At 37.9% G+C, this 16,942-nt stretch overlaps 1 protein-coding gene across 6 annotated transcripts in view; it reads right to left on the minus strand.

Annotated features, from left to right (window-relative positions):
• Positions 1-16,942, minus strand: part of UNC79 (unc-79 homolog, NALCN channel complex subunit) — a 117,149-nt gene that overhangs the window by 87,657 nt on the left and 12,550 nt on the right. For all 6 annotated transcript variants that reach the window (XM_055715430.1, XM_055715427.1, XM_055715429.1 and 3 more), the window contains exons 4-13: positions 14,123-14,293; positions 11,068-11,160; positions 9,695-9,750; positions 8,931-9,060; positions 7,320-7,384; positions 5,430-5,518; positions 4,237-4,277; positions 2,950-2,978; positions 1,666-1,895; positions 1,196-1,367 (exon numbers count right to left, since the gene is read on the minus strand). In XM_055715430.1, the coding sequence (XP_055571405.1) occupies positions 1,196-1,367; positions 1,666-1,895; positions 2,950-2,978; positions 4,237-4,277; positions 5,430-5,518; positions 7,320-7,384; positions 8,931-9,060; positions 9,695-9,750; positions 11,068-11,160; positions 14,123-14,293 (1,076 nt within the window). The remainder of the gene's footprint in view (positions 1-1,195; positions 1,368-1,665; positions 1,896-2,949; positions 2,979-4,236; positions 4,278-5,429; positions 5,519-7,319; positions 7,385-8,930; positions 9,061-9,694; positions 9,751-11,067; positions 11,161-14,122; positions 14,294-16,942) is intronic.

Genomic DNA, 16,942 nt, shown 5'->3' on the forward strand with positions numbered 1-16,942 from the left:
CTCACAATCTGTGCTGTCATCTCTGCCAATACTCACTAGAGAGAGATCAAGAGATTTTATAAGGATAGAATGAAGTCACTGAGCTCCTCCCTACCATAGAAAGACAGACTCTCAATGTCAAGGATAGGGCATGTACAGTGTAACAAAACATTTTCTGTTCTCATTTCAATTCTACTTCTGGAAACGTAGGCCTTCAGTCTTTACAAAACATCATTTGAAACAGAATAGACTAACATGGCAAAATTAAAAAATGAAAAAAATAAAAGGCTTTAAGTCAAAAACCACATTAAACAACAAAACCCACGAAATGAGCAGAACATGAAGTTTACTCATGTAGTCACTTGAAACACCAGAGCAGCTTTGTCGGCATTATGGGATTCTAGATCTGCCACCCTGCTGTCCCCATCTCTGTTTAGATGATGGATGAGGGGTCCTACTATTTCCCACTTGCCACTGGGTGACTGAGGTGGAGACAGCTTGAGAGCAAGAGCTCAAGGTGAATTCAAAAGAACCTGAGAAGGAGAATTCTCCTTAAGAAGAACCGCAGAATTCAGTTCCTGCAGATCTATCATACTCCAGTCTGTACTCCTGTCTGGCCTGCTCATGAACTAGTCAGCAACAGCCCTGCTATTTTGGAATAATCTCTGACAGCTACTGTGAGGGCAGAACCAGCAGGTCTTCATTCTGTCAACCCATATTGAGTGAATTAGCGGGAGTACAATGACTGGGACTGATCCAGGTGGACCATCTGAAGGCAGGAAGGAAAAGCAGGCCACTAAGACTCCTCCAGCCTATTCAGAGGTACGTGAGAAAGCTGATCTTCCAGGCAGTGAGGTTGAAAGGTGGAAGGTGAAAGACAGATCGTTCAGGGATTGTCTTTTAAGGTTAAAAGAATGGCACTTAGCAGGGGGCACTTGGGAGCAGAAGATGATGGCATGTAGAAAGTCAATAAAAAACCTGAGAGAGTAAATTGTTATACACTCTATATACAGTACTCGGAGGCAGCCAGCAGCTCCACACAAACTAGTTCTGAAATCATCAAATCTGACAGCTTCACAGTACTCTTTTTTTGCTTACAAATTGAAAAAGTGTCCAACTAAAGCCAAGAAGTGGAAAAAAGAGATCAAACTGAGGCTTCAGAAAGAAAAGGAGAGGGAAGTGAAAGAAGTGAGAGAAGACAGCAAGAATTTCTCACCAAGAACCAAATTCCAAACTGGCTCAGAAGGCGTTGGTCATGCTTGTCATCGTCTTTATTATCAAAGTCTGTGTTGTCCAGGGAGTGATGAGAAGAAGAGAGGCCCATCTGCCTCCTGCGGTTGAGTTCATACTCCCTCTGCTCAGCATGAAACTCTGCTTCCTTCAGCAAGCTACAAAACAAGCTTGTGGTCAGCGAATGCAGCTTTCGCCCACTGGATATAGGCATCTGATCAGAGTAACTAGAGGTTAAGGCATCTGATGCCATCATTTTCCTGATAACAGCAATAAAATAACATCAAATTCTAGGACTCAAGGCTGATTTCTTCCATGAGGACACAACTCACAGCTGATGAATACTCTGCTAAAGCAGCAGGAGTTCAGCGCCCCTTGCACAAGATTTGCAGGCAATATTTACATGAAAACCTGATCCTGCTTTACATATTGATGCCTCATAAGCTGTCATATTACCTGATCACAGCTTCCACAGTACACACAAGTTCCTCTGCCCCACACTCCCGGGTATTGATAGGAGGTGGCGAGGTCTGATAAAGATGGGTTTCTGCAGCTGCCCCAACTTCACTGCTGTGATGATTCGAATGGCATCTTTTGCAATAGCGTACTGGCCTGTTGCCATGGCGGCCACAGCAGCCCGCTGAGAAGCACGTGACAACAGCTCTTCTGACATGTGAACTGCAGTTCTGGAAAATAAAAAAGATTTTCTCAGGCCAGAAGTAACAGGAAGTGGAACTAAAAACAGGGATGAAAGTCAGCACCGGTGAACTGGCTCAAGTGTCGGTCATTTCCAAAATCACTATATATAAGTAGAACTATGTGCAAACTCCTGATGCCATGTGTCACTGAACTTCCAGAAAGATGAGCTGAGGGCTAAATGCTGGGCCTAGAATGAAACATCATGGTTGCTCTTCTTTTGGAGCAGGCCAAACCAACATTTAAGTTATCAACCTCAACTTTCTGGTTTGGAGCAATCTCTAAAATTTACAGTCGTTCTCTTAATCCCTGATTATACTTCAGAATGTCTTTTTAATTTACGTGTAGCAACAGGCAGATCCTTAGGAGTGTAATCAATGCTGCTACATCAGTTTATGCTATGTAAGGATCTGCCTTATCATAGGTAACTGTACAAGCCTCTGAAATATGTGCTACCTTTATATTTGCCACCTGGTAATCCAGCCCAAATAAAAGCTTTCTTTACCACATAAAATCTAGATTATGTTATACACTGTATTCTAATTATTGAAATGTTATTAAAACACACTAGCTGGTATGTGTTGCAAGCAGATTCTTTTTGTCAGCAATCTTTTTAGAGCCAAGCACTGAAGATTTTCAGTCCATACTTTTTTAAAAATATACAGTTTTTAGTAGGATTTTGTCCAATTTAGCCTTAATCCAAGACTTCAAGGAGATGAAAAGATACAAAAACTTAGATGTAAAATTAATCTCTTGCTCTATCCTCTTCATAAGAAGAGTTATAGAATAAAAGCTGAACTCAACTGCATAATTGAATTGCTTTACTAATTGCCCCTTCAACAAAAAACTACAAGTCAAATCAAACATCAGCAGTTTGAACAAAAAGAAACCTTGTTGCCGAATCATTCCCATTCACCAACAAATGCATTCATGGATACATTGTGAAAATTCAGAATGATACCAAAAAAACGCACCACAGAGTAATGGAATGACACTACACACAACATCAAATCATGCCCCGTCACACAAATGACTGAATCTTACCTTCTTCTGACATATAGCAGAAATTTCAGCTGTAAGGGGAAGGCATACAAAACATCAACACAGAATGACGATCCATCTGTTTTACTATGGCAGCCATGGGAAAATGGACTTGTTACAACGAAGTCTCTACATTTCCAAATATTATTGAAACCTCTAAGCCTATTGGACTGCATGAGGTAGTACACTGTATACTTAGGCCTACTGGCTATTTCTACACTGAAATAAAAGAACAGCCTTGGTGCATTGCGTGGTGTGCTCTGCATCCCAGCCACCTTCACCTGTGCTTCTGTCTCTTGGATGGACTTGTAAAAGTACGCCTGTAGGCACACTACCGCAGCACGCTGTAGGAAACATGGCACAGATGTGCCCACACTGCCTGTGAAAGCTCACAGGATGAAAGATTAGTGAATACGAATGAACAGTGTAGAAGCAGTCGCTATGTCTGTGGACCACAACTCCATAGAGAAATGTTTGCAGATTCAACCTGTAAACATTCGTTGTTTTCAATCTTGTCCTGGCAACATCTGGTTCAGTAAATACAGGTGGCCAATTAAAAATAAGTACTTCCCTTAAGTAAACAAAACATTTTTAATCTGGATTAGATTTCAACTAAAAGGAGACAGCAAAAAAAAATGTCCACTGCCTACGAATTTTCAGCTTGCAGAAGAAAGAGAGAGGGAGTGTCTTTGTCCTGTCCTTGAAAACATTATTTTAGAGAATACGTGACTGTCTTTCTAAACCCAGGAAATTCTGATGAGTCTGTCAACAAGCTTCATCTGCATTCTGGTAGATAATAAAATACCAGGCTCTCTCACTGGCCAAAGGACATTGATTGGATCAATGATCGGATCACTGAAAAATATTTTATGTCTTTTTCTGATATCCTTTACAGCCTATTCATAGAATAGTTTTTCAGCTTTCAGAGCTTTCAAATCAGACCCAGGTTACCAGAAGAATTAGCCCCTTTTTTTGGACACTGCTATGGCACACAAGTACTTTTTAAAAACTTGGCCCCAACTGTGGATTCTTCAAAATCTGAAAATCTTTTCAATTGCCTGTTTCCTCACACATAAAGAATTGCATACTATTTCAGACAGAGGATTAGTCAATTTTCCAGAGTACTTTGAGGACATTAAGCAGTATTAAGTACAAGCTACTTTAAAATTCTAAAAAAAATTCTTTAGAATAGAATGCAGCATTTCAAATAATACAGTATGCAGAAGTATCAGCAAGCATAGGGTTGTACAATTATGATTAGTTTGTACCTACCCTTAAAATACCTCTTACCTTGTGGTAGAAGAACATCAATCAACCATTCACTGTGATCCCTATAAAAATTGTATATCTAATTAGCTTTCCATTTTTTATTTATATATGCATTTGTTTTTGCACAGAGGAAATTTATATAAATTAACGTGGTAGGACTAACATTATTCTGAAGCTGCTTTTTTTACAAATGTAGTTTTATAAACTGCAGGCTGCCTTACATTATCATGCCTGTCATTTATTGCAAATTACCACTTTACTGATGCTGGTCCACCATGTTCAAGACTTTCAAAAAATTAATTTTAAGGAATAAATTTATCAAATTAAAATAGTGTGTGCTTTTAAATTTTGATGGCTAAGAAATGATAGTGAAGAATAACAGGTGAACAGAGGGGAAAAAATGTCCTACTACCATTTTCTGTGAGTCTCCTTAGAAGATGTGCTTCTGCCAAATTCAATTACCTTTTCCTGCAGCTTTAAATCAATGATGACTTAAAAATCTAAGGTAAGGTGTAACGGCTTTTCCTACAGCTGGTGTGATATAAAAGTGTCTTAAACTGGGGACAAAAAAACCCACGTAGCTTCTGAACTACATATAACCTCAACCATTTGAATTAATGATTGGAACTCCCCGTAAGTATTAGCAGATCTTGTAAAGCAATGCAAACCAAATTAGCAATCAAAAAAAAAAAAAATAAAAGCAAGGTTAATCAGTCATCTCAGGCTATATTCCTTCCAGGTACTGGACAAGCCTGGACCAATTTCAATTCTTCACTCTGATGCTTCACAGTATACCTTAGAGAATAATCTGAAATGTATGTTACAGAAAAGTAATAAAGTCTCTGTGAAAGAGCATTCATTGTAATATCCTGCTTTTAATGACAACTAAAAGATGAGGACAAAAAATATTTCATAAGCAAAAGCTTGTACATTAATGAGGTGCCCCTGTTATAGTCAAGGCATCCCACAGTGTCTACTCATTCAGTGATTTTAACTTTAAAACTCACTACTGTTTAAGCTAGATGCAAATGCTGATCATGTGGGGTAAATTTCTGTAATCATTTTTCACACTGAGTGGCAGTGTGCTCCCAATATTTCAACAGGGTTATCTATATAAATTATATGCTAATCATAACAAAATAAAGCATAACTCCAGAGTTCTGAACTCTGGAGTCTGACTCTACCCGATCATTTTCCAGCTTTAGTTTACCTACCCTGCAATTCTCTGGCTACATTCTTCACAAAGGTACAGGGGAGGTGGCTTATCACCCAAAGCTACAGACAAGGATGGGTCAATGCACATCTGAAACACAGAGAAAAAGAATTAACACATCTGTTCATTAAAGCTCACTGAAAAAGTTCAACACATTAATGCCAGTACATACAATGTAACACAACTTTGGTATGTGTTGAAAGCATTTAGAATTCTGAAAGATGGTACTCAGCATCTGGCAGTACAGGATCTCAAATTATTTCTAGCAAAGAGAGGGTTATAACTGAAAATGAGAGCCTTCCTAAGTGGGAAAACAACAGGACATATTTCAATATCAGTACTATCACTCTCTGAAAGACAAGTATATTTTGTGTTACACATTTACATTGCATAATCATGACAGACTTTTTTTCTTTTTTTTTTTTTTTTTTTTTCCCCCCCCAAAGGGTCACTTAGAAGAAGATCCATTGCTTAGGACAAGGTAATGTAAAAGTCTAGATTTTTCTCTCAGTACAATTTCTTCCAGCAAAATCTAATTTTCAGTCATCACAGTTGTTAACTATACAGCACAATTCCAGCAACAGAACAAAGACCATGGACCCACAGTTCCCTTGGCAGCACAGGTCCAGACTTTGCCTTGCATTAGCTTCCACATTAGCCAGTTACAGAAAACAGTTACAGTTGACAGCCAGTTACACACACATTTGTTTACGTGTTTTGTACTATTTAACAAAAAGCTGAACAGTAGTACACATACATAATATCTTAAAAACTTAAATCAATATGATTCTTCCTCTACTCAAGTGAAAGCTTATTTATAAAGATAAATGCCTCTTTGAATGTTTCTCATCTTCATTAACCAAATTTACATTCATCTATCCAAGAGACAACAGGCTGCATTTTCTGAGTGATGATTAATCAAGACTGGTTCTGTCAAAGCTAAGACATTCAAAAATATTCAGGTATTTCATGTGCAAAGTTTAGAACTGTAAATTTCATTGATATTTTGCTCTACTCAGTGCATCACTATATCTAGTGATGATCATAACATGAAGCAACACCTTCCAACTTTTTTTCCCTATGAAAACCTGCATCATGGAGAATGATTGGAGGGGACAGGAAAGTGGTCCCTTGCAGGACTTGTGAGATACGTGTCACCATTATGCCCTGTCAGTCCCCTAGCCTGTGGAAAAGGCTCACTGAAGAACTGTTTGACTCATGCAGTTATGTTAGTATATGAACAGATACCAGGAAAATTGGTTCTACCTATATATTTAACCAGATACAAATGTAATTAATTAGTACACCTAACTGTAGCATACTCTGAACTTGGGATGTTCTTGCCTCTACCATCAAACTGTGCTATCATCCCAGTCAAGCTGTTTTACTTTGGTACCTTGTGCGTAAACAGGAAAGATACTATTTCTCTCTCTCTCTGAGGGACATAGAAGTAAGTAAAGCTTTGTTGCTATTTGCTTTAGGACACATTCCAAGCAAAGGATCACAATCAGAGTAGATGCATTGTGTGACCTCAATCAAGATACCAAGGTAAGCATGTACCTATGTAACTGACATACTGTTTCCTGTACATAGAAATATTTGTGCAGATATTGACATACATATATCTGTTGAGGAAAATATTTACACGGATTAGCCAGGAGCCAACTTGGAATTTTATAAAGTGCTCTGCAACCCTCCTCATGTTTAATATCAAGACTTGGCCCACAGTAGCTGGAGGAAATATTCCATCTTGCTTTAAGCAACCAAAGAACATATTCACTAAGCTCCTGCTCTTGGTCACCTGCACACAACCAGAGCATATGCCTGGGGTGAAAGTGCAACTTCCTATCCCCCAGATAGTTGGGTTTAAACCCTGAAGAAATAGCAGTACCTTCACAGCTGGTTTGTTAATTGCATTATGGCATTCAATGTGCTGGCAATGAATAGGATTCCAGGCTGCAAAACCAAAACAGAGCTGATTAACAAATGGAGAAAACATATTTATATTCTTTGTCTCTATCAAAGAGATCGTGGCATCAACTGAGAACAAGATCCTCTTGTACCGAGTACTATACAAACATGAAAGAAGACCTAGCCATTCCTCAGGAAGTCTAATAATTACAATAAACATTATTATCCATATAATAAACATACTACAATAAACAGTAGAATATACATGCCAACTGACTTGTTTGGGATGTAGTTATGAAATGAACCATGAACTCAGCAAAGAAATGGAAAAAGTAAGATGCAGACATCTCTGTTATAGACCCTCCCTGATCTCACCAACACCTTAAATTAATTATCCTTCTACTCTAGGAGCAGGATGATAGGAGTAGCTGAGTAAATTCATTGACATTCCCAGGCAAAATGAAAACACAGCTATGATAAAGGAAAACTAGTCCAGCCACAGAAGGAACCTTAGCTTTGTAAAAGCTAAACAAAGGTGTGTTCAAGTGGCATCACTTGGCTGCTATACAGGATGCCCCCAGGTCAAAATGCCATGCAACTGCAGATAATACTCAACCCATTCTGGGATTTATTAACAGATAAGTTATATATAGGAAAATTATTCCAGTCTACCCAGTGCTAGTAATGGTTGAGATGGAATATCACGCTTAGTTTGCAGACCTGCTTGCATGAAAGAAGTGATGTAGAAGCAGTACAAGAAGAATGATTTTTTTAAAGTCAAGAAAATCTATAAACCCTTCAAGGGAAGGCTTTAGAACAGATCAGACAAACATGTATCAGGAACATTCAGGATGTGCTTCAGTTGGTCTAGGGGGTCTTCCAAGGACTCTTCCAATCCTTTATTTTTATTATTTAAAATGTTGCATTCTGGTCTGGGAAATTTTAAAAGTGAACAAAACATATCCCATATGACAGAGATTATTTAAAGCAGGTTGAGACAGGCAAGCAGGAAAAGCAAGTCGTGAATTGCTGCTAGACAGTCCCATCGGTAGCACTGGGGAGTATGGTGGGCAGAGGACTTTGTACCATCCACCTACTCAGCTCCAGCTGTATTGCTGACTTTGTTTCTCATTTTCACGTTTCAGTCAACCTTGATAACTTACCATTATACTGACTGCAGCCGACATCACCTGACTTTATGACAGTAACAGCCAGATAAAGAGTCTTAGCAACAGCAGTAGTAATAGCAGCTGGCTCAACAAAAGCAACCAAAGCTATAATTGAAAGGGACATAAGCCAGAACACTTGTGAGGCCTAGAAGGCAGTTTCACAGACCATTTGGAACACTATTTATTTCTTCTCCTGTTCTGATTTAGTTAATATCAAGAGTAACAAAAAATATTTACTAGCCACCACAGTTTTTATTTTTCATAACATCTTTTGAAAATAATTGTACATACTTATGAAAGTACAAACTTATCAAACAAAAGATTTTAAAATACACTGTAGAACTGTAAACATGTGACATTAACACACCTCTAATTATTTCATTTATATTTATTTTGGCGTATACAAAACCAGCTGCACTGACCTGTGTACTGCAGTCCTCTGTACTCACTGATTGCCCCAGGGGGTTTTAAATTGGGCCAATAGTGAAATAACATTTGCACTGCTGGAGGTTTAACTTGAGATGGTCCATAGGCTATCACATATAGCAAATCCTAAGGAAAGACACATACAAAATGTTTATTTTGCAAGGTAACAAAACACAGTTCAATACATATTACTTGTATTCCGAGATACCTGAACATACAAAATATATACATTTCATCCCTACCAAACATCCTTTGTACACTCTTACAAGTAGATTAGATGACTAACTTCAACACCACATTCATAACTGGCTTCTGAGTTCGATCGGAGGATCCAACAGCTAACACCCACCCCACATAACGTACTAACATAAAGCAAATGAAGCATCTAGCTATGGAGCAAAGAGATGTGATAAATAACTGGATCCAGATCAGACTCAGGCTAAGACAATACTCACAAAAAGTCCTCATAAAAGTTCAGTCCCACATGAACTAAGAACACTGGTCATTACTAAAAGTTCTGCTAATTGGAGCCACAACCACATATTATTTAGGAAACAGAGCTCTGTTCTACAAAACACGGAGCTGCTTCTGTGAACTAAAAATCAGAGGGACCTTCCCCTCCATAATCCAGAAGGAGGATTTGACATAAAGATAATTTATAACTTCTTGGCACACAGTCAGTTCAATTTTCAAGCCATCTGGTTTTCGTTACTATCCAAATACAATCATTTCCACAAAGTATATATGATCATAAACTTACTTTCCACACTTCTTGCTTATATTTCATTAGGCATTCCAATAACTGGCAGTGATACACTGAGAGAGAAAAGACAGTATAGACATAATGCTGAAATGGAAACTCAAATTACAGAAGTGACATAATTAGCTGACTGCTTTGCTTTGTCTATCCAAAACTCTATAGCTCATTTTATTACTTTTTGTTTTAAAGAGTTTGCTGGAGAATCATTGCCCTGAAAGTCATCACAAAAGATTAGAAATTGAATATTAGTAACTTGTTCCTGTCAAGGAACGCAGTAAAATAATGAGTATTATGAGTGCACACCTTTTTGCACAGCAATGAAGATCTTTTTCAAACACATCTAGTTTAAGAACACCTGCTAATTCACTTAAACTTTGTCCCTCTGGCACAATATAAAGCTGTAAATGGGTATCTTGTCATTCATCTTGAGGGGCAGTGGTGAAAGTTACATGTAACAATACATTATTCCCATGTATACCAAAGGCTATAGGAGCCACTCTGCATTAAACAAACATAAGAGCCAAACGACCTACTTTACACGTTTGACTTCCCAAAAACCACAGGACAACATTTTCCTCAGATGGCTGTAACATAGAATTCACAAACACAAATAGAACATGTCATGAAAAAAACTAACTTGTGCAAGTAGCTTTAAAAAATGCTGTGCTGTTTTTATTTACCACTGTTGATTACATTAGCATGATGTGATACTCTTCACATGCATAATGCAGCGTACGGTTCCTCCTCACACACACCATCTACCCACGTACATAAAACAGGAGATGGTTGACTATAGTACAATGTAACAGCTCCCCCAGGTTAAATTTTGTTTCGATTTGGTTGTATGATCCCACTGATTTACAGGGACTGTGCCACAGTGAGAGAGAGAATGGCCTTGTGTTTAGATACTTGTAACTACATTTAAATTCATTATAGTTCGGTTGAGCCTGCAGCCGGCATTACCTGTCTTTTTAAAAGAACAGCTATCAGTTGTGAACTTTGTGGGATACAAATCACAGTATAAGACAAACTGTTACTATGAACTTCTATAATCAAAGTCAGTGGTGACTGCTCTCCAACACTGACGTTATATACCAATGCTATTTTCTGATGTCAAGCAAGAGTAGATCAAAGTCTCCAGTCCTTGGTCAAAACCTATTTCTTCATCACAACGGGCTCTCTTATCTACATAATGATTACTTCAACCATGATGCTCAGAAATTCTGGTTTTTAACTAAAATCACTTATTTTTCATCCTGTGTTGGATGGTGAGACAGATTTTTCCCATCGTCTGAACTTTTTTGATTGCGTTTGACAGTACTTCATGACTCAGTTTTAGAGAGAATGATACCATGTTGCATGTTTACACATACCCGGGTTTGATGTGTACTGCATTGCAATCATTAGCATTGATGATGCAGATAGATTGACATGTGCTGGAACACCTTCTCTTTTTGAGGATCCCACTTAAAAGAAAGGAAACAAAACAAAACATTTTCTATTATATAAAAAGGAAAATTAGGCAAGAATAGCATATAATTTATTCCAATTGATGCAAATAAAATTCCTAAGGTACCATCTCATATTAAAAAAAACCCACAAAACAAAAACCCTAAAAAACTAAAAATAATCTGTATTGGAGGGGTGAAACTCCTTTTCAACTGGAAGAGAAAGATGACTAAGAATATGGTATTGCTTCACATAGCGCACACCTGGTTTTCCAGATCAATTAAGATTTCATTCTCAGAGCTGCATTAACCAAAGACAGTGATCTTTTCAGGCAATCTCCTTAATCTCCTTCAGAACCCATGGAATAGCCAAAATAACGTCACTTGCATAGTTAGGTGCACCTAGGCTTGGACTGCAGGAAAGAATAGGAAGAAGTGGAGGGTAAAGAAAGAAGAAAAACTGTAAAGCCTGTTGTTGAGGTATACTGATGAATGGTTAGGGTAGTGGTAGCTGCTGGCTGTTGGTGTATGGCATAGATTACTTCTCAGGGTATGAGTTCAAGTTATAGCTACATACCACAAAAATTAGTCCCCCTTGTTACGTGAACTGTGCTAAGATAATGATAAACGATAGCACTGAAGTGTAGCTAAGCTGTTGTAACTTTGACCAACCTCATACATAAAGTGGCTACAGTTCCTTCTGGTCTCCTATAAAGTGGTTACTATTCAGTGGTATACTTGGAAAAACCTTGCAGAGTGTAGGTGTTTATTTGCTGAACAATAACATGGCAATATGGCTTTGAAGGCAACCTCCTACACAGAGACGTGGCATGTTTCTTCCCATCCTCACTCACAGCACTTTTCCCAAGCCTCGCTGCCAGGACCCAAATACCAAGCATTTGGGATAGAAGCACAAAACTGTAGCTACCGGTTCAGTGAGATGCTTTCAACCCCCTCATCTTGCTCTCCAGCTGCATACACAGTTACTTGCATCCTCCTTTTCAGTTTGATTCAGAACTGAACACAAGGAAAAGGAAAGGTTCTGCACTTGCCTTGTAAAGGGGGCATTATCATTCCTGGTGGGGAAAGCCTAGGTCACTAATTATAAGAGCACTTGACTGGAAAATAAGAACGGAAAGGAAAATGAAGAATTTCTCTTCTATCTGGTACTTCTCCACATGACTCAACACCACTATGGCTCTCTTCATAGCACTTCATAACATTCTTTTTCGAATGTTATCCACAGACACACATAAGAGCCACCAAATTATTGCAGCAAGGTCTGTTTGTATGGATTTAAGTTGCAAAATACCCAGCAGCTCTAACCTGTCAACTAAAACATGGTCATCAGCAGAAAAGTTGTACACAGTACTAGAAGCCAAATTTAAAGAGCAGCAGACTGATTTCGTACAGATTTCTAACCAAAACTGTTTGAGGAAAAAGACAGCATGAATAAGGTTGCTCCCATGTTCTACATGGATGCAATCTCTGTCAAGGGCAGTTGGGAAATAGCATCTACTTAGGCAAACCAAGGCTTTGGCTCAACCAGTTGTTCTGGAGAACAGTTTTACAGATCTGAAGACAAACAGGACAGCATAAGTCACCTACATCAGCTGCTCATTAACAGGTAAAAGTAAGAGAGAAAAAAGGAGATTAATGCAACATTCTGTTCGTTGCCCAAAGACCTGTTGCACAGATTTATGAACTATATCTTAGTAATTTTTGTTTGCCTACTGTTATTAAACCTGTCAAAGGTAACAGAGAAAACATCATTACAATGTCTTACAAGGGGCTATTCTACATGGGGAAACTACGGTACAGACGAGTTAAGGGATTTGTCCAAGATCACTGACTGGTAGAGCCAGAAAACGTAGGTGACAAATTTCCATAAAATCTTAATATCAAAACACTGAACTATGCTTCTGTCCATGTTCTAACAGCATCTTCTACATGCTTAAATGACAACAGTGTTGATTTCTGTACAAAAGTTGTTCATGTTTTTTCCATAAAGGTCTGCAATATAGATAAGGGCAAGAATTCTCATAGAATCATGGGATGGTTGATGTTAGAAGGGACATCTGGAGATCATCTTGTCCAACCCCTCTGCTCGAAGAAAGGTACTCAGGACCAATTGTGTCTTGAGCATCTGCTAGGATAGAAAATCTGCAACCTCTCTGGCAAGCTGCTCCAGTGTCTGATCACCCACACAGTAAAAGGTTTGTTGGTTAAAACTGACTTTTAATATTGATCCTACTGCTTCCATCTGCAGAACATGGTTAAATTTCTCACTACTACTGAAATCCCATCAAGCTTTTTATCAGGCACATAGACAAGCACTCAGAACACACCTCAGGATTCACATTGTACAGGGATTATGAAATGCAATCATGTCACACACTCGAGGAGTGGAAAAAAAAAGAAGGAAATAGGGGTAAAAAGGCACACAGTCAGATTCAGTCTTAACACAGATAGAAGACATTACAGGCACAGCTATTTAGTACAGAACTTAAAAGAGAAAATACTAAGAAAAGAGGGAGAAAAATCAGAAATTCATCACATCATTACACTGAGGAAAGTCACATTCTTGTACACCCAGATATAGTCCTGATGCAAAAAATGTGCATGTAACTATTGCATATGTCATTTCAGGAGGAATTTGTCCATTGAATCTGTATTCAAAACTCCCATTGCTGGCACTGAAAGTTCTATGAGTCTGAAAACAGTGTATGTCTTAAATAAACTAAACTTCACCCTTTAAATGAAGGAAGAAGTCTAACACAGCATAATAAATAAATAAAAATTATAGAACTATTTCCCTTCAAAAAAGTCATACGGAATTATTTTACATATATACATACAGTAGATTGATGTCCAATTACAATTCTGTAACATATCAAACTTCAACTCCTGCAGTCTGATACTATTGTAGCAGTACACTATGTTTCTGAGACACAATAATACTCAAATGAGTTTTACTTACATATAGCCATAGGCAGAAAAGATGTGCTGAGATACTCTATAATATCCTTGTGCAGAAATGGAGGAAAGGTAGCTAGTGTTGAAATCATTGTATAGGGTAAAGTACTCAAAATATCATCATTGAGAAAAGGAAGTAAGCATGTAGTAGTATAAAAAATTGATTGCCCCAGATCTGTTGAATAAAATGAAATAAATACAGAATCATTACAATGGAAAAATAATTATGACTATGTACTTTTTAGTTTATAAAACTATTTAAAAAGTTACACTGATACTCAAGTTTTCCCCTCAAAGTAATTTGGGAAGTTAATCACTACAGATAAGAGACTTCACACATCATTTTTAAGCTCCTCCTAAGATAGAGGGAAACAGCTCTTCAACAGTATCTAAGAGCTTGAAGGGAATACGACTACTACAGCCATTAAAGTAATTGATTAAAATCAGTGTTGATTTTAATCATACAGCTATTAACATACATTGGCCTGCATTTAAGAACAGATTAGTATCAGAATTTGATGTGTGCTTTGGTATTGAAAGGCTTGCTATTGCAAAAAAGCATTCTAGTCTTTATCAGTCATAGAAAAAATAAGATTTGGATCTTAATTACCCTCAAGAGAGCTGCAAAGTACTTCACAGACAGAGATTACCAGAAGCATCACTGTATTTTTCAAACATGTGATTAAACTATGGATCTTGTTTTCCTGGGAAGCCATTGAGGGCAAAAATGGCCAAGGCTTAAAAGGAAAGGAATATTTATCAAGAATTTCCATACTTCTATTTAATTATACTATAACTTTTTGGAAGGGATACTTAAGAAATGTGCAACTTTTCAAGATCTAAAGGGAAGGGGTTAGGTTATTGTGTATCTGGGCACTGTAGAATCTTTACACCCTCTTCCAAATAAGTAATTGAGCTGGGGCCAATAACCCTCCAAGAAAGGTTACAACATTCAATAATCCCCAAATCTGAGCCTGTGTGATGACTCCAGTATATCAGCAGGCCTTTCCCATGCATGACAGAGATTTCTTTTCTTACTCACTCCATAATCTTAAGTGTGTAACACAGGCCTTCAGTCTCACCCGTACAACTAGCATGATTTAAAACTGCCCCTGTGAAGTGCTCAGAGTTCTGTAGCTGTAAACATCATGAGTCACAGTAAGAATTAAAATTAGCACTCTATTTCAGTGGTTCTGGCAAGTTTTCTATGCAAGGGTCTAACCAGACCCTAATGCCACAGAATGCTTCTCTCCTGCAAAACATATTCACCACCTAAGCACTGAGACTTTTGTATAATCTGACTGGACCAAAGCTCAAGACTGCCTAGTGCACCACGTTGTACTTACCCAAACAACTTTAACTGTTCTGATAAAAGAATTTTTTTTCTTTTAGTCAAATGCTAAGCTGAGGGAGAAATAAAGAACAAGTTGTATTGCAAAACTTAATTCTCCATACACAGAACCATAAAAATAGCAAGTGACCTCCCCTTGCCCCAAGCATGAGTCAACCAAATTATTCCTGGCAGATACATACCTACACTGTTCTTAAAAATCTGCAAGACAGTTCACTCCTCCTCCTGGCAATTCACCCTAGTGTTCAACCATCTTTATCATAAAAAGGACTTTTTTTTTTTTTTAATTTCCATTGCTGCAGTTTAAGCCTATAACTTCTTATCCTGATCAACTGTAACCACAAAGAGTTTGGTTTAGTTTATTTCTCCTCGCAACAACCTTTACATATTTGTATATGATAAACACGTCTCCCTTCAGTTTTTCTCTAAGCTAGACAAACCAAGTTCTTTCCATTTTCCCTCACTGTTTACATTTTCTAGACCTGAAATTATTCTTGTTGCTTTTTCCTGGACTTCTCCCAAATGGTCTATGTCTTTCTTGAAGGCAGATGGACAAATCTGAAACTTTGACTCCAGCTGACGCCTTGCTAAGGTTGTTAGAATGATAAACAAAATGCTTTGGGTGTCTCATACACAAAATACCTGTTTACATATTGCTAGAATAATATTAATATAATAGTGACTTACGGTCTGTCCCAATCTACTGTAACACCCAGATCTCTCTGAATTATGGCTTTCAAGCTAGTACTTCTCCCATTTCATTTCTGCCTTTGACTTCTCCTGCTTAAACATAGTATTTTAGATTTCTCCTTTTAAGATGTTTCAAAATAGAATGCAATTTGCCAAGACTGTTTTGAATCAGGTATATTTCACACAAAGGACATGCTATTCACCATCTTCATAACCCCTGCAAATCAAAGTGCTCTCTCATTTCTACCAGCCAAGTAAAAAATATTTAAATATTTAATAACACTAGACTCAGCATAGACTCCTGTAATATTCCTGCTTGGTATACCCTTCCAGTAGACAAGAGCCACAGGTAATTACTCCTGCAGTGTATAGTCCTCACTCAAGTGGGGACTATATGTCCCAGATTGCCTATTAGGATGTCAAGCCACACAGAAATAAAAGCCTGACTAAGGGGTGGGGAAAACCCCACCAAGAGAACCATTGTGCTGCCACAAAAAGAAATCATCTTTGCTCATTGTTATTTGTTCTTTACAGGTCTCCATTGGTTGATAAATATCACCACGTTATCTATTTAGTAAAAGATTGTTTTCTTAATTAACTCCACTCTTTCTAGAAATTGAAGTTAAGCAAACAAGTCTGTAATTTGCCAGGACCCCTCCTTTTTACAAAGTGGTATGCAAGATCATACCACTTCCTAGTGCAGTAGTAGCCTCATTCAAAATATGCTGCTGCCAACACAAAAGGAATTCAGCATTTAACAGAATTAACTTCCCTCCTAAAGAA

The sequence above is a fragment of the Falco cherrug genome, chromosome 7 (assembly GCF_023634085.1).
Source record: "Falco cherrug isolate bFalChe1 chromosome 7, bFalChe1.pri, whole genome shotgun sequence".
NCBI lineage: Eukaryota > Metazoa > Chordata > Aves > Falconiformes > Falconidae > Falco > Falco cherrug.